This window comes from Musca autumnalis, unplaced genomic scaffold (genome assembly GCF_047663935.1).
Source record: "Musca autumnalis isolate F117 unplaced genomic scaffold, ASM4766393v1 scaffold_4, whole genome shotgun sequence".
Lineage (NCBI taxonomy): Eukaryota > Metazoa > Arthropoda > Insecta > Diptera > Muscidae > Musca > Musca autumnalis.
In genome coordinates this window covers 230,441,846-230,467,827 of record NW_027411977.1, presented here as the reverse complement: position 1 = coordinate 230,467,827, position 25,982 = coordinate 230,441,846, and the positions used below count along the sequence as shown (strand labels likewise).

The 25,982-nt window shown below is 35.7% G+C and overlaps 1 protein-coding gene across 3 annotated transcripts; it reads right to left on the bottom strand.

Annotated features, from left to right (window-relative positions):
• On the bottom strand, nt 1-18,715 carry LOC141400581 (uncharacterized). 3 transcript variants are annotated; one of them, XM_073979828.1, is made up of 4 exons: nt 17,730-18,715; nt 16,321-16,451; nt 15,891-16,235; nt 1-4,281 (listed from the first exon to the last, which is right to left on the bottom strand). In XM_073979828.1, the coding sequence occupies exons 3-4, from the start codon at nt 16,219-16,221 to the stop codon at nt 2,660-2,662; spliced, it is 1,953 nt and encodes a 650-aa protein (XP_073835929.1). In that variant the 5' UTR covers nt 16,222-16,235; nt 16,321-16,451; nt 17,730-18,715; the 3' UTR covers nt 1-2,659. The 3 variants fall into 3 exon arrangements, with proteins under 3 accessions (XP_073835929.1, XP_073835926.1, XP_073835928.1); XM_073979825.1 differs by having other exon boundaries at nt 15,891-16,451; XM_073979827.1 differs by lacking the exon at nt 17,730-18,715 and adding an exon at nt 16,526-16,640 and having other exon boundaries at nt 15,891-16,451.
• Between the last annotated feature and the right edge of the window lie 7,267 nt (nt 18,716-25,982).

Sequence of the window (25,982 nt, the reverse complement as noted above, 5' to 3'; positions counted from 1 at the left end):
TTGAGCAAATATATTCTTTAATGATTAATAAAACAATTACAACAAACTACTTAATTACCAAAAAATGATGTGCAATTTTTATATAAAAAGTAAAAAATATTATATAATAAATTTACTTACAAATTAAGTACTTAACAAAAACAATTGTTACTGTGGGGGTATACAAATGAGCAGCTTACAATAAAGATATTGTAAATTATGTTGTTACAAAAAAAAAAAAATAAAACTTAAATACCTATTATTAAATAAAACATAAACAAGTTAAAAAAATTAAAAACTATGTTAAAATAATAAAAGAGAATATAACTTAAACTAGTGATAATAAAAATAAAATGTAATTTAAAATGAAACAAAATTTAAAATTTTAATGCAAATTAAAAGATAATTGATAAATTAAAAGCAAACTACCTTTTTAAAAAAGGTTACTTTAAATAGCCTGGTAGGGAAGGCTATATAACTGAAAATTTTTTTGAAAACTTAAAGCTAAACTGTGTAGAAAGTACTTTTGTAAAGTCGCGGGGTGGTGGCTTGTGGAACATTAATGCAGTTTAAGAGGAAATGAAAACATAATTGAATTAAATAATAAAAAAACTTAACTTATAACTAAATGAACAGAAGGGCACATTTTGAACTGAAAAAAAAATATAAAATAAAGATAATAGATTTATCAATATGGTATTTCATCAATGTTGCTATATTTTTATAGCAACACGAAGCATATCACCTGCCTTGATCTTCCAGCTTAATGTGCATACTGCTTAAATATACCTTAAAGCCATAATAAAAACACAGTTGTAAAATTAAAAAAAAAATAATAATAATATTGTGAAAATAAAAGGCTCTGGGAGATGGGAGACGGCTCTTTAGGGCTGGTGTTTAAATTTTCGGTAGATCTCCTATGGACGGAAGACCTCATGAAGTTCTGTTGCGGTATTTTAAAGACACCAGAATTACTCTTGAAGTCTCCTAAAGACAACAAAAGACCTCTTGATGTCTACTAAATACAACATAAGGCCTTTTGAGGTCTTAGAAGGCAAAAGACAGCAGAAGAACTCTTCAGGTCTTCTATAGACCACCGACGAGGTCTTATAAAGACGACAGAATACCTTTTGAGGTCTTCTATAGGAAACAAATGATCTCTTGAGGTCTTTTAAAGGCCACAGATTATCTCTTGACATCTTCAACATGCAACAGAAGATCTCTTGGTGTCTTTTATAGGCAACATAAGTTCTCTTGAGGTTTTCTATCGACCTCTTGGATTATTCTATACAGAAGATCTCCTGAGTTCTCCTTTAGAAAACATAAGATCTCTTGAGGTCTTTTAAAGGCTACATAAGTCCTCTTGAGGCCTCCTAAAAACAACAGAAGGCCTCTTGAGGCCTTCTAAGTACAACATAAGACCTCACGAGGTCTTGAATAGGCAACAGAAGTCGTCTTGAGATCATTTATAGGCAACAGGAGACTTCTTGAGGTCTTCTGTAGGCAACACAAGACGTCTAGAAGACTTCTATTGGCTATAGTATATCTCTGAAAGACTTCTATAGGCTACAAAATACATTTTGAGGCCTTCTATAGACAACAAAAGACGTCTTAAGATCATTTATAGGCAACAGAAGACTTCTTGAGGTCTTCTGTAGGCAACAGATGACCTCTTGAGGTCTTCTATAGGCAACAGAAGACATCTTGAAGTTTTATATAGGACACAGATGACCTCTAGACGTCTTCTTTAGGTAACAGATGACCTTTGAGGTCTTCTAAAGGCAACAGATAACCTGCTGAGATCTTTTCACGGAAACCTCTTCAGGTCTCTTTAAGCAATAGATGACCTCTTGAGGTCTTCTAAAGACAACAGAAGGCCTCTTGAGGTCTTCTAAAGACAACAGACGACCTCTTGAGGTCTTTTAAAGACAACAGAATAACTCTTGAGGTCTTCTATAAGCAACATATGACCTTTTTAGGTCTTCTTAAGGCAACATATGACATCTTTAGGTCTTCGATTGGCAACAGATGACCTCTTGAGGTCTCCCATAGGCTGCAGGAGACCTCCTGAGGAATTTTAAAGCTAACAGAATGCCTCTTGAGGTCTTCTAGGATCATTCCTTCCTTGTAAAAATTGCTTTGTCCATACAAATACCCTCAAAGATCTTCTAACCCTACATGCATAAGATCTCTTGCAACATATGACCTTTTTAGGTCTTCTTAAGGCAACAGATGACCTCTTGAAGTCTTCTATAGGCAATAGAAGACCTCCTGAGGACTGTTAAAGCTAACAAGAAGGCACCTTGAGGTCTTCTAGGATCGTTCCTTCCTTGTAAAAAGTTGATTTGTCCATAAAAATAAGATCTTCTAACCCTACATACAAAAGATCACTTGGATTATGTTTATACACGATAATTTTATAGAACACATCCGCAATGACGTGAATGATATAACACTGAGATTTCAAAAGCAATTCAACCCCCAAAATAACGTGTTAAAAGTCCCCGAATGAAAGCCTTTCCTAACTTATTTCTAAACATTCGAAAAAGTATATCCCCTATTTAAGATAACCTATATTTTTTACAGTTATACGAGCTGACTTTAAGCCAGCTGCTTCTACTAGCAGTCCTCCTCCCTCTTCTGCTGCCCCTCCACCACCTCCTTGCGACTGCAGTCTTGGTCAATCGATATCCACATCTTCAATTTCATCTTTGATGGCCAATGGCATAATTTGAGTCCATGATCCTGAGGATGCTGCTGGTGCTGTTGTTGATGAAGTGGTGGTGGCAGTGCCATTAGTTGTACTGATACTGGTTACCGTGGTAACCGATTGTTGTGCATTATTCAATTGTACCGGTGAGGAAGTGGAGGTTGTTGAATGGACATTGGATGTCATAACGGGTGTAGCGGGTGTATGATGTATGGTTGTCGAAACGGTACCGGTGTTCGGTGATGTGGCCTTATTAACCAGGGTCATGTTACGCAATGAGGCTGGTGGTGGACATGTCACCTTTGTAATGGTTATCTTGGGTGTGGATTGTAAAAGGCGGGCTGCAGCACTACTGGCCGGTATAATGGTGGCTGAGGTTCCATTACTGAGACGTGTTGTAATATTTGTTGTGTGATTGAGAGTGCTACTGTTGGTGTTGTTGTTATTATTTGTGTTATTAGGATTGGTATTAACACTGATGTTGACATTACGCAAAGATGTCTGCAGGAAGCCATTCACCTTTTGCAGCTCAGCCTCACTCAGATTGGCAATGTTGTTGATTAAATTTCGAGCTGTTGAGGAGTTGACGGTCAGCACAGTTTGCTTGACCTGGGACCCGCCCTGCATGGTTGTGGTAGTGGTACTGGTACTGGAATTATTATTATTGTTCATGCTGTGACTATTTTGGTTACTCAAAATAGTGCTTGTTGTTGTTGGCAATGAGGCTACGCTTGGTCTTGCTGCCACCGAGACACTTGCAACTTGTGGCTTCGTTTCATTTTTGAGATTGGGGAAATCATTGGCATTTTCAAACACCTCTTCCAAAGTTTGATAAATTTTCCTCTTGAATATGATTTTCTGTTTGGTATTCATCAATGCCATATCCGGCAGAAGGGCCTCCAAGAAACGCAAATCTGCCTCACTGGTTCCCATGGGTATGGAATTGAATTTCAAACGTTTCATTTCAAATGTCTCTGTGTCCAATTGCATTGGACGTTTCAATGGATTGCTGGTGTGATGATTTGCCGTCGTCATCACACGACGTTCAGTTTCGGTGGTGTGCGACATGTTATCATCATACCTTCCATCATGGAAATCCTGTTCAGCATCACTAGTTGAAAAATCATGCGTTTCATATATGGCCGAGCTATTATCATAATCTCCACCACCACCATTGTGATGTTCACGTTTTTGAGAATTTTGAAAATCTTTTAAGGTTTTGTGAAATTTACCCTCAGTCTGTATGGTAATATCGGGATTGAGAGCCTCAAATGCAGATTTCATATCAATACTATTATCTTGGAGGTCGTCATCATCTGCCAAATCGGGATGCTGATCATCATCTTCAAATTCTACATCATCATCTTCCTCCTCGCCCTCGGTATATTCTTCTTTTTGTAGACCATTTTCCGATATTTCATGGGTCTCTTCTGTGCGGTCACGTCCCTCCATCATGGGTTTGACGAGAAATGAGAGTTCTTTGTGTAAATAATAGGGCTTTATACGATTCGGACCACTGTGCGTTTTGTAGATGTTGATGGAACGGGCAAAGGCGGCACGTATGTTACGCCAACGTTCTTTGCAGGAAGCCACTGAAAGGAGAAGGAAAAAAACTTGGTTAGAAATTTAGAAAATTACTCGCTTAGTACAGGTAAAGACAAAAAAGGGGTAATATGCTCCATAGAAGAGGACCGTTAGGGTGGCTACTCTACAGGGGAGGACGCTTGAGGTTATCTAGAGGGCACTGGACGTCAGTAGAGGACCCTTGGGGTCATCTACTCTACATTAGAGGACTCTTGTGGTAATCTACTCTATAGAAGAGGACCCTTAGGGTCATCTACTCGTCAATGAAAGATGCTGGGGATGATTTACTCCACAATAGAGGTAAATTGAGGTCATATACTCTGTAGTAGAGGACCTTTGAGGTCATCTACTCTATAGTAGAGGACCCTTGGGGCCAACTACTCTATAGCAGAGGACTCTTTGGGTCATCTTCTCTATAGTAGAGGACATTTGGGGTCATCTACACTATGGTACAGGACGCTTGAGGTCATCTACACTATGGTAGAGGACCCTTGAGGTCATCTACCTTACGGTAGAGGACCCTTGAGGTAATCTACTTTGCGGTAGAGGACCCTTGAGGTCATCTATTCTAAGGAAGAGGACCCTTGGGGTCATCTAATTCGTAGTAGAGGACTTTTGGGATCATCTACTCCATAGTAGAGGACCCTTGGGTTCATCTACTCCATAGATAAGAACCGTTGGGTCATCTACTCTACAGTTGAGGACCCTTGGGGTCATTTACTCTACAGTAGAGGACCCTTGGGGTCGTCTACTCTACAGTAGAGAACCTTTGGGGTCATCTACTTCACAGTTGAGGACCCTGGGGTCATCTACTCTACTGTAGAGGAGCCTTGTGGTCATTTACTCTGCAGCAGAGGACCCTTGGGATCATCTACTCTACAGTGGAGGACCCTTGGGTAATCTACTGTGCAGTAGAGGCCCCTTGGGGTCATCTACTGTGCAGTAGAGGCCCCTTGGGGTCATCTACTGTGCAGTAGAGGCCCCTTGGGGTCATCTACTGTGCAGTAGAGGCCCCTTGGGGTCATCTACTGTGCAGTAGAGGCCCCTTGGGGTCATCTACTGTGCAGTAGAGGCCCCTTGGGGTCATCTACTTTACAGTAGAGGACCCTTGGGGTCATCTACTCTACAGTAGAGAACGCTTGAGGTCAACTGGTGGATAGTAGAGAACCCTTGGGGTCGTCTGCTCTTCACTAGAGGACCTTTGGGGTCATCTACTCTACAGTAGAGGACCCTTGGGGCCATCTACTTTACAATAGAGGACCCTTGGGGTCATCTAATCCGTAGTACAGGACGCTTGGGATCATCTAATACGTAGTAGAGAACGCTTGGGATCATCTACTCCATAGTAGAGGACGCTTGGGGTCATCTAATCCGTAGTAGAGGGCCCTAATCCGTAGTAGAAGACGCTTGGGATCGACTACTCCATAGTAGAGGACCCTTGGGGTCATCTAATCCGCAGAAGAGGGTCATCTACTCTCTACAGCAGAGGACCCTTGGGGTCATTTACTCTACAGTAGAGGACCCTTGGCGTCATCCACTCTACAGTAGAGGACCCTTGGGGTCATCTAATCCGTAGTAGAGGACTTTTGGGATAATCTACTCTATAGTAGAGGACCCTTGGGTTCATCTACTCCATGAAAAACAGTTGGGGGCCATCTACGCTATAGTAGGACCCTTGGGGACCCTTGGGTTGTGGAGTTGGTGTCATATTCTCTAAATTAATGGATCTTTGGACGCTAGGGGTTATTTACTCTTTATTTATTTATATATTTATTTATATATTTATTAATATATCTATTTATTAATATATCTATTTATTTATCTATTTATTTATTTATTTATTTATTTATTTATTTATTTATTTATTTATTTATTTATTTATTTATTTATTTATCTATTTATTTATTTATTTATTTATTTATTTATTTATTTATTTACTTATTTATTTATTTATTTATTTATTTATTTATTTATTTATTTATTTATTTATTTATTTATTTATTTATTTATTTATTTATTTATTTATTTATTTATTTATTTATTTATTTATTTATTTATTTATTTATTTATTTATTTATTTATTTATTTATTTATTTATTTATTTATTTATTTATTTATTTATTTATTTATTTATTTATTTATTTATTTATTTATTTATTTATTTATTTATTTATTTATTTATTTATTTATTTATTTATTTATTTATTTATTTATTTATTTATTTATGTATTTATTTATTTATTTATTTATTACAACTCTTTAAGATCCCACTCTCTTTGTGATTCAGCAAAACATAAATATTCGTTCGCTCTCTCTCACACATCATTAGCTGAATGACCTTTCAAACGTCATCATTTCCAATACAATCAACTAGTTCTTGTCGTATGAAAATAATCGAACCTGTTGTATATTCTGTACCTCCTTTTACTCTCTCCCTGTTATTTTCAACATTCTCACTATATATCTCAAATAGAGTCGGCAAATAATCCAACATACCAATGAATCATTATCACCACATTCAGACACAGACTACAGACTTGGTATAATACGAAACCACGATGAAAATAATAATAAAAAAACAAAGAAGAAAACGATGAAACAAAGTAGCAAACTACGAAAGAACGAAGATGATGAAGAAATCGAAACAATGAAGAAATGTAATAATACAGCATAGAGAAGAGCGATAGAGTGGACAAAGAAGAAACTAATTAAATGAAACGAAGTAAAATTATAACGACGATGATGAAATTAATATCATAGCTTCAAAATAATGTTCGCTTATTGGAAAATGGAGTAGAAAATGAAAGATACGCAATAAGAAATATAATAAAAAGGCGTAATAAATAAAACAAGTTAGAGACTTTGAAAATCTAGAGAAGATGGAATTCAAAGAAGTCATCGAAATGTGAACCGTTTTATTAAAATAAAAAATAAGCATTGGAGAAAAATATCAAACATGGTGATAAGCTGCCAATAAAAATTCGAGACTCTGAAAATCTAGAAAAGATAAAATATTCATCAAAAAATACGAATTTAATACGGCGTTTATATTATAGTTTTTTGCAGGGTTAACCTTCTTTATGAGGATTTGTTTGAAGTATATACAATGGAAATGACATTTGAAACCCAGACCCACTGGGTTAACCTTGTTATATATAAACGGCCTATAAAAGTTCATCGAGAATATTAACGTTCCTGGGAACAATTTCCCTAGAAGAACAACTATAGCTCTGTTCCAGAACTAAAAAGTTTTTACAATTTTTACCACTTTTACACATTTTGCGTTCCCGTACACAAAATTTATATGAAAATCGTTTACGACTTTTACCACTTTATAAAGTACGGGAACAGGCCATATATAAAAACTATGGGCCATTAATAGGTATATGTAATTTTTTACTATTGGATGAATTTTAAAACGCAAAATAAACCAATTTGCATTCATTAAAAATATAATTTAAACATCAAAAATTATTGCAAAGAATGTCCTCCATGAAATTTAATGATCGCATTTATCTTCAAGTTAGCCGGAACGCTATAAATCTGTTCGGAACTTTCGGAATCCAAACTTTAGCAATAGAAGACTTATAATAATAACTCATAAACTGTAAACACTGTAAATTAAATTAAATTAAATTGAAAGCCGACCAAATCTGTTAATTCATGCATAAAATTAATAATTATCCACAATAGTTGATAATTAGTGTTTGTTGTATTAGTGTTTCATTAAAGCCTATTATGTACCTGGAAAATATTTTTAAAATATGACCCACAGTCTATACAGTCGGACACTCAGCCCAAACTAGTTAGCCCTGACTATTTAGTTTCCTGTCAAGTACATTATTGTGACATAAAATACATAGGAAATCAAATCACAATAATGAACAATCTATTATGTTTGTTGTCAAAAGTTGTTAACAGAACTCTGAATGGCCGACCTTCTGTAGGCCTTGATATGACCAAAAAATTTACGACCAAAATAAAAACCGACCAAAAATTAAAAAAATGTGAAGTTTAATTTTAAATTTCACACAAAAATCCTTTTCAAAGATGTGCAAAAATTACGACTTAAATGTCACACCGTCCAAAATCGTTCAACAAAACAAAAAATTCACAAAAAATTAAAGCACCAAGCGGGATATTATACTTCTTATATCGCACGAAGATCATTTGAGCGAGAATTTTGGAACAATTCCGTGCCGAATTCCCGAATTTCACAATTTTTTATTTTCATATTTATGACCAAAAAGGGAATATTTTTGTTTTACAAATATTGATTTTAAAAGAATTTCACTTTTCAAAATTATTTTCCTTGCGGAAAATTTTGAGGGAAATACTCATGATTGCCCTGAATATGACGACTAAAATCTGTGAGCATTTTGATGATTTTGTATTATATTTCTGTAAATCTGCGCACAATGTTCCGTGTCAGTTTTGAAACTCATCCTTTTTCAGTATGGACATTGATAATGTCCACCATTTCGAGCTTTTTTAGAAGCCCATGCCCAGTATTTTAGAAGCCCATGCCCAATATCCAAAAAACCAAATACCTAAAAAAATGTTGGTCCCACAGTTTATACAGTTGGCCATTCAGCCCAAATTAGTTAGCCCTGACTATTTAGTTTGCTGTCAAATACATAAAATACAAAGGAATTCAAATCACAATAATGAACAATCTATTATGTTTGTTGTCAAATGTTGTTAACAGAACTCTGAATGGCCAACTGTATAAACTGTGGTTGGTCCTGTAGCAATTAAAAAGTATATGTAACATGGATCCATGGCAACCCTATAAGCGAGAATAACAAAGAAAACGTTGTTAACCCTGCTTTCTATGCGTCAAAAATATTCGGTGTTTGTAACTTTTGTTAAATATTTTGCCAAAAAACCGGCCATTATCGAACTTTTTATGCAATATTAGTATATATTTTAATAACTGCGAACAGAATCTTTGTTCCTGTGTGCAAAAATATTATATTTTATAGCAAATTATTAAAATTTAGGGCTAAGGAAAACGCTATCCCAGAAATGGGAAAACTGGTTATATTTCATTATAAAAACAGCAGAAATAAAAGGAAATGTTGCTTATTTTTTAATATTTAGTCGAATATAGTTGAAATAATGTGCAAAAGTCACGAAAATATAGAAATAATCGGTTTCGTGAAACACATAAGCTAGCCAAACCCAAGACCTGGAAGGGGAGGTAGAGGAATCTCCTGAAAAATTACGGCTAAACCGCCCTTAATTTTCTTGAAAGTGATTACCGAGCCCTAAATGACTTCCAGAAGATAGAAAATATGCACTTACTTTCCAAAAAATCGTAAGGATAAAGCCTTTCATGGCCTTGTAACACATCACAAGTCATTGATAAATACATGTCTCCTAGAAGCTCCTTCGTACTTTTTGTGTTGGAGTAAACAGAAAGGCCGGAAACTTGGTGGTATACTGATTTTCGAGCTCAGACATTCAAAACTAACTCCATTTCACCAAGTTTCTGATGTACATCAAGTTTTGAAGGTACATCAAGGCGAAATTTGAATTAGATTTTTGGTTATGTAAATAAGCCGATGGTGTGTGATGTGTTACAAGGCCATGAAAAGCTTTATCCTTTCGATTTTTTTGGAATGTAAGTGCATATTTTCTATCTTCTGAAAGTCATTTAGGACTCGGTGACCAATTTCGAGAAAATTAAGGGCGGTTTAGCCGTAAGTTTTTAGGAGATTCCTCTACCTTCCCTCCCAGTCCTTGGTTTGGCTGGCTTATGTGTTTCACGAAATCGATTATTTCAGCATTATCGTGACTTTTACACATTATATCAACTATATTCGACTAAATATTCAAAAATAAGCAAAAATTCCCTTTATTTCTGCGGTTTTTATAAAGAAATATAAACAGTTTTCTCTTTTCTAGGATAGCGTTTTTCCTTAGCACTAAATTTTAATAATTTGCTATGAAATATAATATGTTTGCACACAGGAACAAAGATTTTGTTCGCAATTATTGAAATTTATACTCATATTGCAGAAAAATTCCGATATTGACCGGTTTTTTGCCAAAATATTTAACAAAAGTTACAAAAACCGAATATTTTTGACGCATAGAAAACAGGGTTAACAACTTCTTCTTTGTTATTCTCGCTTATAGGGTTGCCATGGATCCATGTTACATACATTTTTTAATAGCCACAGGACCAACATTTTTTTAAGTATTTGGTTTTTTGAATATTGGTTATGGGGTTCTAAAATACTGAGGTGTTATTATTGGTGAAATTGAAAACCGAATATTTTTGACACTCACTGTATGTATTTAGGGGGTTTTAAAAATGTTGGGCGTTTGAACCGACAAAAATGTTGATAAGCATTAAAGATCAAAAGTTTTGCGGAGGAGATACTAAAAGGAATGGATCGACATTGACCGTTATGGAAGTGGATCTCCAACCACAACATATGGTGCCATAGGGGGTTTTTACACTATACGGGCTGTTTGCTCAAGAAGTATGGACTTGCCCCTAAAAAACTTTTACCATCGTAATTGAGGCAGCGAATGCAAATTGATTCGTTATTAGGTCATAAAGTAAACTTATCCGAAATTTTGTGTGGGAGGTACCGGACGGAGTGGACAAATATAGTCCATATTTGAACCTGATCTATATCTGGTAGATATATTAGGATGTGTAAGGTATAGACCAATTCGGCCACTCCCTTCAAGAGTTACCGTACGAACAATTTTTCCGAACATTTTTGAACTTTTGTGGGGGAGGTAACTGAAGGAGTGGACCGATATGGCTTATCTTCAAAATATTACTAAGGCCATATTTTGGACCGAATCGGCAGATCCGTTCGAGAGTTATCTTGGGCTCCAACCACCTCACACGGTGTCATAGGGGTTTTTTTTGCAACTTTCATGATATTTTCTCAGGAAGTATATAGTTGCCCCTGATAAAACTTGTACCGTAGTATGGAGGGCAGTGAATACAAGTTGCTAAAACAAAAATCAAAGCGATTCGAGAGATGACCCTAAACTGAACTTTTCCGAAATTTTGTGTGGGAGGTACCCGACGGAGTGGACCTATTGAGGCCATATTGGAACCTCATATTACTCTGGTAGAAAGTTTTCGCTATACAAAGTATGGACCAAATCGGTCACTCCCTTCAAGAGTTATCCTGCGCACAATCTTTCCGAACATTTTCGAACTTTTGTGGGGGAGGTACCGGAAGGAGTGGACCGATGTAGCTCATCTTCGAACTTAAACTAAGTTTGGGCAAAATATTACGAAAGCCAAAATTTGAACCGAATCCGTTCAAGAGTTATCGTGCGCTCCAGCCAGCAGGACAGACAGACGGACGGACATGGCTAGATTGACTCAAAATTGTCTGAAACACTTTTCGTCCAAACATACTTGGGGTCTAAAACCATTAATTCGATGAGGCACATTTTCATCGTATCAAAGTGTATATACCCTCCTTAGCCTAAAGGCTGAGGGTATAATCAAAGGCAACTTGTTGTTTCAGTTGGCCCAGTAAAACCAATTCTCTGCTTTTTAACTTCAAAGTGGTCACCTTGCAATATACAACTGACCACACTGGCGTGAAGCTCTTGAAATTCTCTAACAATTTCTTTACTGTTTTAAACATGTATCGCAAAATGTGCTGAAGGTATAATCCGCGTATCGGGAAAATGGACTTAGCCTTTTTTATGCAGCCTTACTGTCGGATATCTTATCGGCAAATTCAAAGCTGCTTTCACTGCTGTATTAAGAGCACACTGTAAATCCTTTAGTGGACATGACTCCCAACTCCGTAAACTCCTGTTAAATAAATTAGGTGTGAATGTATCAATGATTGGTATATCAGCATCATATAATCAGTACTCAAACGTCCTCTAAAGAACACCTGTAGCGGATGATACCTCAGACTGAGAAATGTCATTAATTACCCCAGGTAATTTATGTGCGCGCTCCGAATGAGGTTTAAATCGTATAAATTTAATTTTAATTGTTTCTTGCGAACTCTGATATCAATGCTGAATCATATTCGATTTGAGTTTGAAGTACCTTATATATATGAAAAACGGTCAATGTGGGTTTATTCTTAAACTGCTTACTTAGCATCTGATGGTCAACATTATTCTTCTTATTTAACTACTGATGTTGTTTGCTGTGCTTATGACGGTGCCGAGGTAAGCGAAGTCTTTTACTACCTCAAAATTGTAGGTACCAACATTCACAGTCGGTGCGACATCGGTGGACGCATTACGCGTCGATACCAACAACTTGGTTTTATCGCCAGACCGACTTTAGCTAATTCCCTTTCGATCTTTGCAAAGGTATCAATTACTTCCTTTACCGATCGACCCATGGATATCAATATCGCCGGCATAAGCAAGTAACATATGGCTGTTTGTATACATACATATGTATATTGTCCCGCTTCTGTTGACCTTCGCATCTCTTACCTTTTCTAACAGGATGTTGAAGAGATCACACGATAGGCCATCTCCTTGTCTGAAACCTCCTTTGGTCATAAACTCTTTGGAGAGGTTCTTCCCAATTTTAACTGAGGACAGAGTATCGGTTAATGTCATCTTACAAAGTCTAGTGAGCTTTGGTGGGGATAGAAAAATCAGACATGGCTTGGAAAACCTTTGAACGTACAGTTACTCCCAGCTTATTTGATGTAGAAGTCAAATTGAAATAAAAAGCAGTTTATTTTGAGTGTTTTAGGTAATGGAAACAAAATAAAAACATTTATTCATTATTTAAGTCTTATAGAAACATATTCCCAAAAAAAAGCAATTCATCGCGCCATAATAAACTAAAATTAAATGAAAAAGTGCTGTTCTTCAGCTCACAGCTTAAATGATGCATTCTATGCAAAGTCTTCAATAAACTTATGTAATAGATTGTTTTGAGATTGTAGTAATTTCTAGTACTTTTGTGGGACATCCTCTTTGATCCAGAACGGCCTTTAGGCGAGTATTCATTGATTCCACCAACTTCCTGGTATAATCTGGGCTAATTTTCTCCCGTTCCTCAAGCAAGGCACGTTTAAGGTCCCATCCATTTGAAATATTGTGAATTCTTATGTTTTTTTTTTTTTTTTTTCAAGTAGAGACCACAAATTCTCTATGACATTGAGATCTGGGGCTGGATTCTTGTTCTATGAAAATTTGAAATGAAAAATATTTCCTTTATAATTTTTTTTCATTTGACAGCTTTCTCCTTTATAAAAGTTTTCATTTTACATTTTCATAGAAACAGAATTGAGCCCCTGGACCTTGTGCTGGAGTTCCAGGCGAGCCAAGTCTCCACAATTTCGGCTGTATGCTTTGGATCATTGTCCTGATAAAATCGTTGATTCCATCAACTTCCTGGTATAATCTGGGCTAATTTTCTCCCATTCCTCAAGCAAGGCACGTTTAAGGTCCCATCCATTTGAAATATTGTGAGTTCTTATGTTTTTTTTTTTTTTCAAGTAGAGACCACAAATTCTCTATGACATTGAGATCTGGGGCTGGATTCTTGTTCTATGAAAATTTGAAATGAAAAATATTTCCTTTATAATTTTTTCATTTGACAGCTTTCTCCTTTATAAAAGTTTTCATTTTACATTTTCATAGAAACAGAATTGAGCCCCTGGACCTTGTGCTGGAGTTCCAGGCGAGTCAAGTCTTCACAATTTCGGCTGTATGCTTTGGATCATTGTCCTGATAAAATCGAAATGACTGCCTTATGCCAAGTTTTTCTGTGCTTTGTAGCAAATTATTCTTAAGCAGGTCCAAATATATTCTCTTGTCCATATTCCCATTGATAAATACCAAATTTCCGACCCCTACAGATGACATGCAGCCCCATACAATTACACTGCCACCACCGTGTTTGACAGTAAATTAACGGATTAAGGGCAGTATTGGGTTTCCTCCATACCAGGGACTTGCCATCTGACTTAAAAATATTAAATTTGCTTTCGTCAGCAAAAATAACGTTATTCCAAAATTAAATATCCCTGTCTAAATGCACGCGGGAAAACTCCATTCGACGATTTCTATTTTTTTTTTTTTTTGGCATTGACGTAGGGCTTGTTGCGTGCAGTTCTGCCATTATAATTTTCGCAAAACTCGTCTTATTGTTTCGGGACTACATGACTTTTCCAAGTATTTCTCGGCTTCAATTGCCAACTTTGGGATACTAGGATCAAGCTTAGCTTTGATTTTTCCTATGATCGTTTCTCCCCTTGTTATCAATTCTATTTTCCTTTACGAATCTTTCTACGATATGTTGGACTGTAGAAGTACTCAATCCAACAATTTCAACTATCTTCTTTTGACTGTTTCCAAGTGAATGATGTCGAATGAGATCTTGACATTTTTCAACTGAGGTACGTTTACCCATAACGAAAACTCTCGGAAGAAGTGTTCGATTCTAAACGGATCGTGTCAAATATCACTTTAAAATGATATTAGAATTCATTTATTGTCAAACATTTGTAATGAGACCGTTATTTTTTTCTCTCATAAATCTGTTTTTTACAATACATCATTTAAGCTGTGAGTATGATTATTTGAGTGTTACAGGTGTTCTGTTATATTTTTTGCTATGAGCGGAATTATCATGAATTTTTTCTATTCGTCTCTTACATTAATTTTTAAAGATATCAATCATTGTTTTGATCCTATGTTTAAAATTTTGAGAAATATTTCACAATCTTTATAAAAAAAATCTGTCACATCAGCTGTATATGACTGACGAAGGCTATTTTATAATCGACAAAAATATGATAGGTTTCGATCTGCATTTCTTGTGTCTTTTCCAGGATTTGCCTCAAGGTAAATATCTAATCAATGGTGAACTTGCCCGGTCTAACGCCGCACTGACCAATTATTTCATTTACCATAGGCTTTAGTCGCTCACGCAATATACTATCTTATATGCAATAGGGAGCAGACTTGAATACCAGAGGGTCAAATGCACTTGCTTATGTGCTAAATGTATCGTACAGACACCCAAGCTCTCTATTTATTGCCAATTTTCTCGGAATAAAATCGGGTTTTGAACCAGTAGTGCGATTCTCTAACACATTTTTTGAGTTACCGACGAAAATCGGTAAAATTAAAACGCAAAATTATGAATGAAAAGTTCAAAAAAAAGTTGACAACACTCGTGCTATCGGTATAACTTTACGACTGCTTTTTATTCGTCGCTAACTTACCGAAAAACATCGGTAATTACCGAAATTATAAACATTTTAATTTTACCGACAATTGTCGGTAACTCAAAAAATGAGTTAGAGAATTGCACTACTGATCATAGGCTAAAGTATAAATCCCCTGCCAAACGTCTTCTCGTTGCGATCAGCATAACATGCATATGGTAAAAATGTCCAGTGTCCCTAAACGACACTTTTCCCAAAAAATGCATTTTTTGTGTCAAAAAGACCCAATAAAAAATCTGGCAACACTACGGACAGCAACAGATTAACATCATCATACAAATTACTCTTTAATAACCCTACAAAAGAGGGAGGTTTGTGATCTGTGTTTGCTCTCTCTCTCTCTGTTTTCCTTCAGTGACAAGCTAACAAGAGTTGCCAAACTATTCAATTTTTTTGTTCGTACTTACCCGAATCATTACATTCTCGAGCAATTTTACACCATGACTTATCCAAAATGTGTTTCTTGGCATAGTTGTGGTGATTACGATCATACATCCAAGGGCATTTCCGAACCAAGCGGCATAATTTTGCATTGGCATGGAATGCGACGGTTCTTTGCTCTGCGGCGCTAGTTTCTGACATGTTTGTGGCGGCGGCTGCAACAACAGTAGTACCTGTATTATTAGTATTTGTGGTATTCGAAGCACTTGTTGTTGTTGTGGTGGTCTCTGATTGGGTTGCTGTTTCGTTGTTGTTGCTGTTGTTATTGTGGGCGTTGGGTTCCTTCTTTGGCGGCATTTCTTGCAGCGAAACTGTTATGTGGAATTGTGTCTGTTTTTTTGTTGTTGCTGTTTCGTGTGTGTGCAATTTTTATAACAGAGAAAAAGTGCCAATCACCTGTGTAAATTTTTGGTTGCGTATATTTATTGCTAGTGGTGGTGTTTATTGTTGTCGTCGTTGTTGCATTATTGTATGTTTGGTGCTGTGCCTGATCTTTTTCTTCTCTTGCCTTTTTCCAATTTCAACAGCTAAACACGAAAATGAAAACAAAACAAAAAATACAATTGAAATTGAAATTCTCAGTTAATTCTGTCAAAATAACCTCTCTTCTCTGATAATTCTGTCAAAACAATCTCTCTTCTCAGTTAATTCTGTCAAAACAATCTCTCTTCTCAGTTAATTCTGTCAAAATAACCTCTCTTCTCTGATAATTCTGTCAAAATTGGAAATTGGGGTTATTTTGTCAACCAAAATTTCTCGCAGGTTTTCCATTTTTGTTTCTATATTTGTTCTCGAATATAAAACAATGAATAGAAAATTAAATTTAAATTAAATAGAATAGAAAATTTGCTATGCTTTGAATGTATTCACATTTCTTACGTTCATCGTTTTCATTCATGTTTTTCCTGTCTTGTATTTTGCCCAACAATTTAATATTGTGCGACATATTTTATATTTTGACAGTTAGTTCCGTCAAAATAGAAAACAAAGAAATTTTGCAAAAACAGCTGTTTCTGTATTTGCAAGGCAAGTTAGACTGTTGGATGTTGGAGACAACAGATCTAATTATAAAGACATCCCATCGGAAAACTGCATATTTCAAACCGGTAAGATGAATGGACATTCGTGATTCGTGGACAGTTGAAAAGATGTAGCGTACTACAAATTCTATCCCAGTATCCTACATCCCAGTATTACACCTGACATTTTATTTCCAAAATGTGTAAAATAAAGCCGGTACCTTAAATATATATGGTATGGATGTTAGATCAGTGTCGGCTGGAGCCATAACGGAAAGTGGACAAATGATAAATGATTGTGTCTGGCTCGAGAGATAAAACCACTAAGCTATGGAAACCATTAGATAATTAGAAGCTCTAACGCTGCAAGATCACAAGAATTTTGTATCCTGTGTATTCTAAGCTATGTACGGTAGTATTTATGCAGAAAATTCAGTATTGCCAATTCAGTCTACGGTGATGACCGCGACAGCAGAGAAGAGCAAGCACTAGCCATATAATAATAATCATACATGGAACAAAAAAGAAGGAGGCGGTGTACTCAACACAAGAAAATACATGCGAGCGAATAGAGCGTTTTCTGTGAATATGCATAAATTATAAATTTATAATACGCTGGAATTTTTAATAAACAAACCACGTACAGAAGTGTTGTAGTGTTCATAGGGAACAACAACATAGAAGAATATCCCAGAACTTTTCAATTTCGAGAAAAAGATTTCCCAAAAAAATTTTGTAATTCTGTGGAATTTATTAAAGAAGTGGCTGCTTTTTTTTTTTGTTTACCTTTTTTCTGTTATGTTTGCTTTTGCTTTATTCACAAAATGTTTTACTTTGTTGTTTTTTTTTTCTTGACTTCTTTTATCACACGTGTTTGTTTGGTCGTTACTTTTTTATTAAATCACGTTTTTTCTTTTCCATTTACACATTCCATCTACTTATCCATTATTACTCATGCAGTTTTTGTTTTTATTTTATTTATGTTTTAACATCATCTTCGTTTGAGCATCGGCATTCAATTGAAATAACCATTCGTCAAGCGACACCGTTAAAGACCCTTCTGCTGGTTGGTGGTGGTGCTGATTAATTTTATTTAGATACAATTGCACTCTATTCTTCTTCGTCTCCTTCTGCTTCTTCTTTTTATTTGATCGTATACGTTTTTGTTTGTTGTTAAACTGTTTGTGGGGAATTGCTGAGTAGAGCCAAGCTCCACACTACCACAATAAGTAACCAACACGGCAATTACAGTTTCCCCCTCTCGTTCTCTCTCACTCATTCACGTAACACTCAGAGCAAGGCAACATCAACCATCATCATCGTTGATTTTTATAACTTATAGTTCTTCTTCTTTTACTTTGTCTTCTCTTTTTTCTTATTTTACTTTGTCTTTTGTTTTCTTTTACACAACCAAGTAATTTTTTGTTTAAATCACACAGAAAAAATAGCAACAAAATATTCACAATAATAATAACAACAAATGACGGAGACGGCAACGACGACAACGTTTAGACTTCATGTGATCTACACAGAACAACAACAACACATCATCATCATCCCAACAATACAATGAATGCTGCTAACTAAACTAGCCACAATACAAATACACAGCTAGAAGATATTCCTCCGATGAGCGGCGGCAAAAGCAACAAATGAGCACACTTAAAATTTTGTGTAAAAAATAATCACACCACAGAAATAACGAAAAGAAAACCCACGACGAACGAGACGACAAAACACTTCTACTCCATGCGAGAGCCAAGAATTAACTAAAAATCGAAGTTGTTTTTGTGTTGTTGCCCATTAATGAAAATCACACAACAACTAACAACAATAGCAACAACATCAACATCGGTAAGCTCACCTCTGTTGAGAGAGTAATCATCAACACACGACGAGATACATTCGCCGTCTCAGTGAATATCGAAAATCCCCACACACAAAACAATAGTCATCAACAAGTATTTTTTGGCTCCCTCTTTTTCTCTCTTCCTCTCAATTGCTTCCTTATGCTCTGTATAATATTTTGTACTATCATCCAGGGTTGGATGGTTGGTATTGTTGTCATTTCTTTAGTGAATTGTTAGGTAAAATGGGTTCTTTGAAATTTGCTGCAGTTTTATGTGCTGTGGATTTTTAAAAATGTACATACAGTGAGTCACAGTGAAAAGTAGCCATGTCAGTTACTTTCATTAAAACAGCGATTGCTGAGAGTAAATTAATGAAAATGATTTTGTCCTTTTTTTATATTTTTACATTAGTGTCTTAACTTAAAATTAACGGCAGCGTTAATGTGCATTAACTGCCTTAATGCAAATTAATTCGTGCATTATCCACATTCTTAATGCACAAAATGAAACTGAATTTAAAGGGCATTTAGGTATTTTAATATGGCAATACCGTAAAAGAGAACCCATATTCATATGAGACACAATTTGCATTGCAAACAACAACAAAACAGTTGTTTACCAGCAATCAGCTGTTTCGTAAATGCAGAAACTGTCGTCTGTCAGGGCAAAATTAAATACAGTTCTTAATGCAAATTAACGCTGCCGTCTGTCTAGGGTATAAAATTAGCAAGTTCCTATACTTTGCAACAAATTGTGGATAGTTCTTTAAAGAAAATTTATTTTTAGTCCAAAGCCGATGCTTTTTGTGTTTAATATTTCATTCACGTAGGGCATGGAAGGTACCAAGCAACGGTCCTGACCGGCTTTAACATGGCAAAGCCCAGGATTTATCTTGGTCCCTCTTTCATCTCAAGTGGACACTGACCTCCCCGTGGTGTCATTTGACCTCCCCGTGGTGTCACCCATAAGAACGTTAAACACTTGGGTTCGGGCGTCGGGTTTATAACCCTCCCCTAGAAAAACCAGCCTACTATGAAAAAACGAAAGAAAATAAAAGCAAATCCCTCAAAAGTTGACGACCTCCACAAACGTTTTAAGGACCATGATCTGTGAATCTGCACCTGGAATGTTCGCACTCTTTATAGAGAAAGTGCAGTTTACGCATTGGCAGATGCACCATACAGGTAATACGATGGATTGGGAAAGGCGTCACAACAACACCTAAAGGTGACACCCTGCATTATAGATGCCATGACACAAAGCATGAGTTTGGTTGCGGATTTGTAGTTGGTCGGAGGTTAAAACATCTAGTCTCCAGCTTCACCCCAGTGAATGAAAGACTCGCTGCAATTCTATTACAAGCTAAATTCTTCAACATCAGCTTTATTTGCGCTCATTCTCCCACTGAAGACAAGGACGAACAGACAAAAGATATATTTTACGAGTGCTTAGAAGAAACTTACGACCGTTGCCCTGCCCATGACATTAAAATTATACTAGGCGATTTTAATGCCAAAATTGGAAATGAGAATATCTTTGGCCCAACAGTCGGGAAATTCAGTCTCCACAGTGAAACATCTGACAATGGTATGAGGCTGATAGACTTTGCAGCTGCAAGAAACATGGTAGTTAGCAGTACCAGATTTAAGCATCTCGATATTCATAAGGGCACCTAAGCCAGACCAAAGAACAAGAAATCAAATTGATCACGTAGATGGAAGACATGCATCAAGCGTGTTGGATGTACGATTGTTCCGAGGTGCAAACAAAGACTCGGACCACTACCTTGATGCAGCATAGGTACGTAACAGATTAAACGTAGCAAACAAAGTGCGAACAGACACAACACGGAAGTTGGGCATCGATAAACTGCAATCACAACAGATAGCCACAGCATATTCCACTCAAACGGCCCAACTGCTTAATCAAAGAACTCATCGTCCCGATAACCTCAGGACAATGGCAAAGATTGCCCACTCCATGCAAAAAACAGAGAAAAATGCGGCATATAGGGCTACTTTACAATCAGTAGCAACGCGGAGCGCACGAGAGAGTTATCGGGAGAAAAGGAGAGAGGAGAAACGTCTTTTCCGCAGGAAAAAGAGAGAGATGAAAAAGCGGGAGTGTGAATAAGTCGAGATGAACAGGAGACAGAATGAAGTCCGAAAATTCTACAAAAGATGAAACATCAAACTGATGGCTTTGGAACTGGCACATCCTCCTGTAGAGACCAGCAAGGTAATCTGCGCAATGCGTCCATTGAGATCGGACCAACTGTTGAAGTTGGTTCCTATAGTTTTGAGGTAGTAAAAGACTTCGGCACCGCCGTAAACACAACAAATGACATCAGTTGTGAAATAAAAAGAATAATTGTATTGGCCAACAGATGCTACTTTGACCTAAGTAAGCACTTTAAAAACAAAGCCACAACTCGTCAAACAAAAATAACACTGATACCACCCGTGCTGATGTATGGTTCCGAAGCCTGGGTACTTGCGCAAGCAGATATGGCAGTGCTTGGCGTGTTCGAGAGAAAAATTCTTCGAAAGATCTACGGACCGATCTGCGTTGACGTTGAATATCGAAGTCGTATGAACCACGAGCTGTATTTGATATACAACGACATCAATATACATAGTTAAACGTATCGAGATGCAGCGATTGCGTTGGCTAGGCCATATAATAAGAATGAGCGATGATGCCGATTTTTTCGGCAGTAGCATACATTTTAAAGAAATTTATAACTTTACAGAGAAAGTACACATTGTCACCATTCTACTGAATATCATATTTATTTATTTGGATATTACCAAACTCTTACAAATTGCATTTTAATTCTGTTCTGAGTTTTTATCTTTCTTAATATTTTTTATTTTGCTTTCGAATTTTTGATTTTGACTTTGAATAATACAGCGGGTTTTGAATATTTTTGTAAACAAATGTCATATTCCTATACATGTTCTTTCTTCAAATCAAATTAGAAAACTCGCGTTATTAAAAATACATAAATCGACTTTTTGCCTAAAAGCCTGTACAAAAATACCTATAGTGCACCGGAAGCACTCATACAACCCATATCAAGGCCGTATTTGCTATACGCCATACCTTAATTGGTCCATCCGACCCAAACAGACTGTTATTTTTGCCAATGACAGTAAATTTAACCTGTTTGGGTCGGATGGACCAAGTAAGGTATTGCCCATTGCAAATACTGCCTTGGACCCTAAACACACAATTCCAACCGTAAAGCGCGGAGGAAGATCAATTATTCTATGGGGTTGTATGAGTGCTTCCGGTGTAGGGAATCTTGTCTTTGTCGAAGGACTTATGAATACGATGTGGTATTTTAAACATTCTGAAGGATAATTTAAAATGTACTCTTAGCAATCGCAGTTTTAATAAAAGAAACTGAAGTAAATACGTTTGACTAACTCACTTTAGATAGTTTAAGAAAAATATTTTTAAAGAAATAAGTGAATTCTTTCTTCACAACGTGGATCCTTAAAGAGAATATTTGTAAGGTTAACTCCTTCTAAACATGGAATTTTAAGCAAAATATTTTTTATTAATGTTAATTTCTTCTTCTTAAGGTTGATTCTTTTGTGGCGTGGTTTATTTTTAAGTAGAATTCCTTTCTGCGTGGCGTGGATTTTTTGAGGAAAATTTCTTTCTGTGTGGCGTGGATTTTGAAGGAGTATTTCTTTCTGTATGGCGTGGATTTTTGTATGAGTGCTTCCGGTGTAGGGAATCTTGTCTTTGTCGAAGGACTTATGAATACGATGTGGTATTTTAAACATTCTGAAGGATAATTTAAAATGTACTCTTAGCAATCGCAGTTTTAATAAAAGAAACTGAAGTAAATACGTCTGACTAACTCACTTTAGATAGTTTAAGAAAAATATTTTTAAAGAAATAAGTGAATTCTTTCTTCACAACCTGGATCCTTAAAGAGAATATTTGTAAGGTTAACTCCTTCTAAACATGGAATTTTAGGGAGAATATATTTTATTAATGTTAATTTCTTCTTCTTAAGGTTGATTCTTTTGTGGCGTGGTTTATTTTTGAGGAAAATCTCTTTCTGTGTGGCGTGGATTTTTGAGGAAAATCTCTTTCTGTGTGGCGTGGATTTTTAAGGAGTATGTCTTTCTGGGTGGCGTGGATTTTTAAGGAGTATTTCTTTCTGTGTGGCGTGGATTTTTAAGAAGTATTTCTTTCTGGGTGGCGTGGATTTTTAAGGAGTATTTCTTTCTGTGTGGCGTGGATTTTTAAGGAGTATTTCTTTCTGGGTGGCGTGGATTTTTAAGGAGTATTTCTTTCTGTGTGGCGTGGATTTTTAAGGAGTATTTCTTTCTGGGTGGCGTGGATTTTTAAGGAGTATTTCTTTCTGTGTGGCGTGGATTTTTAAGGAGAATTCCTTTCTCTGTAGCCATGGTAGAACAAACATTGTGGGAAACGAGAAAGCAGATGAACTGGCAAGACATGGATCCCAATTAACAAGTCTAGCAATCACTGATTCAATCAAACCACCCATATGTCACCTTTTTCGGAGAGTGGAGACGTTCTTTCACTAACGAGCCAAGAAACTATGGCATAATGAACCAAGGTGCAACGTGTCAAGGGCCATTTGGCTGACTCTATCAACAAACTGAACAACTTCACTCTTAAATTTGAGCAAATCAGAAATCAGGGTATTGACGGGAGTCATTACCGGTCATTGCAACATCCGAGCTTTTATCGGCAAATTTGCAGGCTCTGTGAAGATGAGGAGGAAACGGATACTATTGAGCATATTTTATGTCGTTGCCCGATGTTAACTCGAAAGCGATATAGATTAACAGGGGTATGCTTTCTTCCAAGCTTAATCTTCTACTCAAACATGGAACCAACAATCATAAACAACATCATCTAAAATTTGAATTGGCTGGGACGGCGCGACCCATAAGCGTATCTACTTCTCCGACAGTTTTCTACCATCACCAAATAAACCATCCTCCTTTCTTTATTACATCTTCATCTTTAATAATCCATTTATTATTACTTTCCCAACCCCACCCTATTTTCTTTACTTTTCTCTTCTTTTGTCTTTTCAGTTAATTCTGAACCTCTTTTTTCTGATTTATGGATGATCACAATGGACCGAAAGGTCTCCGAGTGGCGTAGTCAATATATATTGACTACATATCCCTTAACCTACATGTCAATGATATGAAGAAGTCTTTATGGGAAATAGTTTTTTTTTGTGATGAATAAATTTGTTCTTCAAAAATATATATATATACATCGAACATAGAAATAAATATATAAAATGTCGTATGGAATTTGACACTAACATTACAGCCCAGTTCAGTCAGCTGGGTATTGCTGTTACCTTTTATTGTTCTACCATGGCATAGATTTATAAAAAAATAGTGCATTTATAAAATTTTTTCCAAAATGAATTTTGTAAAAATTAGTTCCAAAAATCATGAATTTTTAGACACCAAATTTTAGCAAAATGGATTTTCCCCATTTGTTAACTGAATTCCCAATCGGTTTTTTTCACTTTCTCCTTTAAGTTCAAAACTCACGGGAATTAAATTTAAATTTCTACATTTTGTAGGTTTTTTTTTAAATATTTATTTTTCGCTAATTAAATATACATTTTCCAAAAAATTTAGATTTTTTAAATATTAATTTAAAAATTTGTTTACTAATTTTTAACAATAATAGTTGTGGATTTTTTAAAACAAACTTAAAAAAAGGTGTATTTCGATTTTTTAACCAACTTTTTTTAAACCTATAATATAAATTTTGCAGAACTTGTGGATTTTGAAACCTATTTTTTATTTTTTCACATTACCTTTCCAAAAATAATGGATATTTTTAATTACACTGGTCAACATGACTTTTGTTTCAACCGAAGTTGCAGTTGTTTCTAGATGAAATCGGCGAGTTATTTTCAAATCCGGTCCCCGTTTTTCTCCATCAGCTCTTGTTTTTGAGATATAGCTCAAAATCGGTTTTTACGAGTTTAACCCAGATTTTCGTTATTTTCGGATACAAACAAATATTTTTTGTGGGGTTTTCGACATTAATATATTAAGGAGATGTTGTACGCTCGATACAAATCGTTTTTGAAATAGTTATGGTGGATATATATCAAAAAAATATAGAAAGTATACGACGGACCTTGTAAAAATTGCTTATTTTCAGTATTTTAAGCTGTAATTACGTCATCGGGGGAAGTCATAGGATCTTCATATGGTACTCCGGGTATGCTTAGGGTGTCTACTATATAGTCCAGTATTCAAATGTATAATATAAAGTTCATAGCCCCCATGATTCGGCCATAATCTAAAAATCGCCATGAATACTGCTAAAGGGAAATAATTTACCAGTGATATCATTACCACATAAGCCATTTACTTTTCAATGGCAGTATTCATGATGATTTTTAGGTTATGGCCGAATCATGGGCGCTATGAACTTTATATTATATATTTGAATACTGGACTATATAGTAGACACCCTAAGCATATCCGCGTTACCATATGAAGATCCTGTGACTTCCCCCGATGACGTAATTACAGATTAAAATACTGAAAATAAGCAATTTTTACAAGGTCCGTCGTATATTTTCTATATTTTTTTGATATATACTCACCACAACTATTTCAAAAACGATTTGTATCGAGCGTACAACATCTCCTTAATATATTAATGTCGAAAAACCCACAAAAAATATTTGTTTGTATCCGAAAATAACGAAAGTCTGGGTTAAACTCGTAAAAACCGATTTTGAGCTATATCTCGAAAACAAGAGCTGATGGAGAAAAACCGGGACCGGATTTGAAAATAACTCGCCGATTTCATCTAGAAACAAATGCAACTTCGTCTGAAACATTCAACTTTTTCAATTTTGTTGAGCAGTGTTATTAGTGCATTTTTTAGCACTAGTTTTTAAACATGTTAGAATCTTTTGTTCTAAAAATTGCGGATTTTTTTAAGACTAATATTGCAAAAATCCTGGATTTTATAAAGACTAATATTCAAAAAATCTTGAATTTTTTAAAAATCCAAAAATCCTGAATTTTTATTCTAATATTCCAAAAATCGAAGATTTTTTACATACTCATATTTTTTAATAATCGTAGATTTTTTATTTTTTTTTACTAAAATCGTGGATTTTTTAAACTAATATCCCAAAAAT

What these genes read in the sequence shown, in the direction of transcription:
- LOC141400581 (XM_073979825.1), bottom strand. Translation starts at nt 16,221, where the DNA reads ATGCCGCCAAAGAAGGAACCCAACGCCCACAATAACAACAGCAACAAC. An exon ending in TCGAGAATGTAATGATTCGG is followed by an intron (nt 4,282 to 15,890) that starts GTAAGTACGAAC and finishes TTCTCCTTTCAG; the next exon opens with TGGCTTCCTGCAAAGAACGT.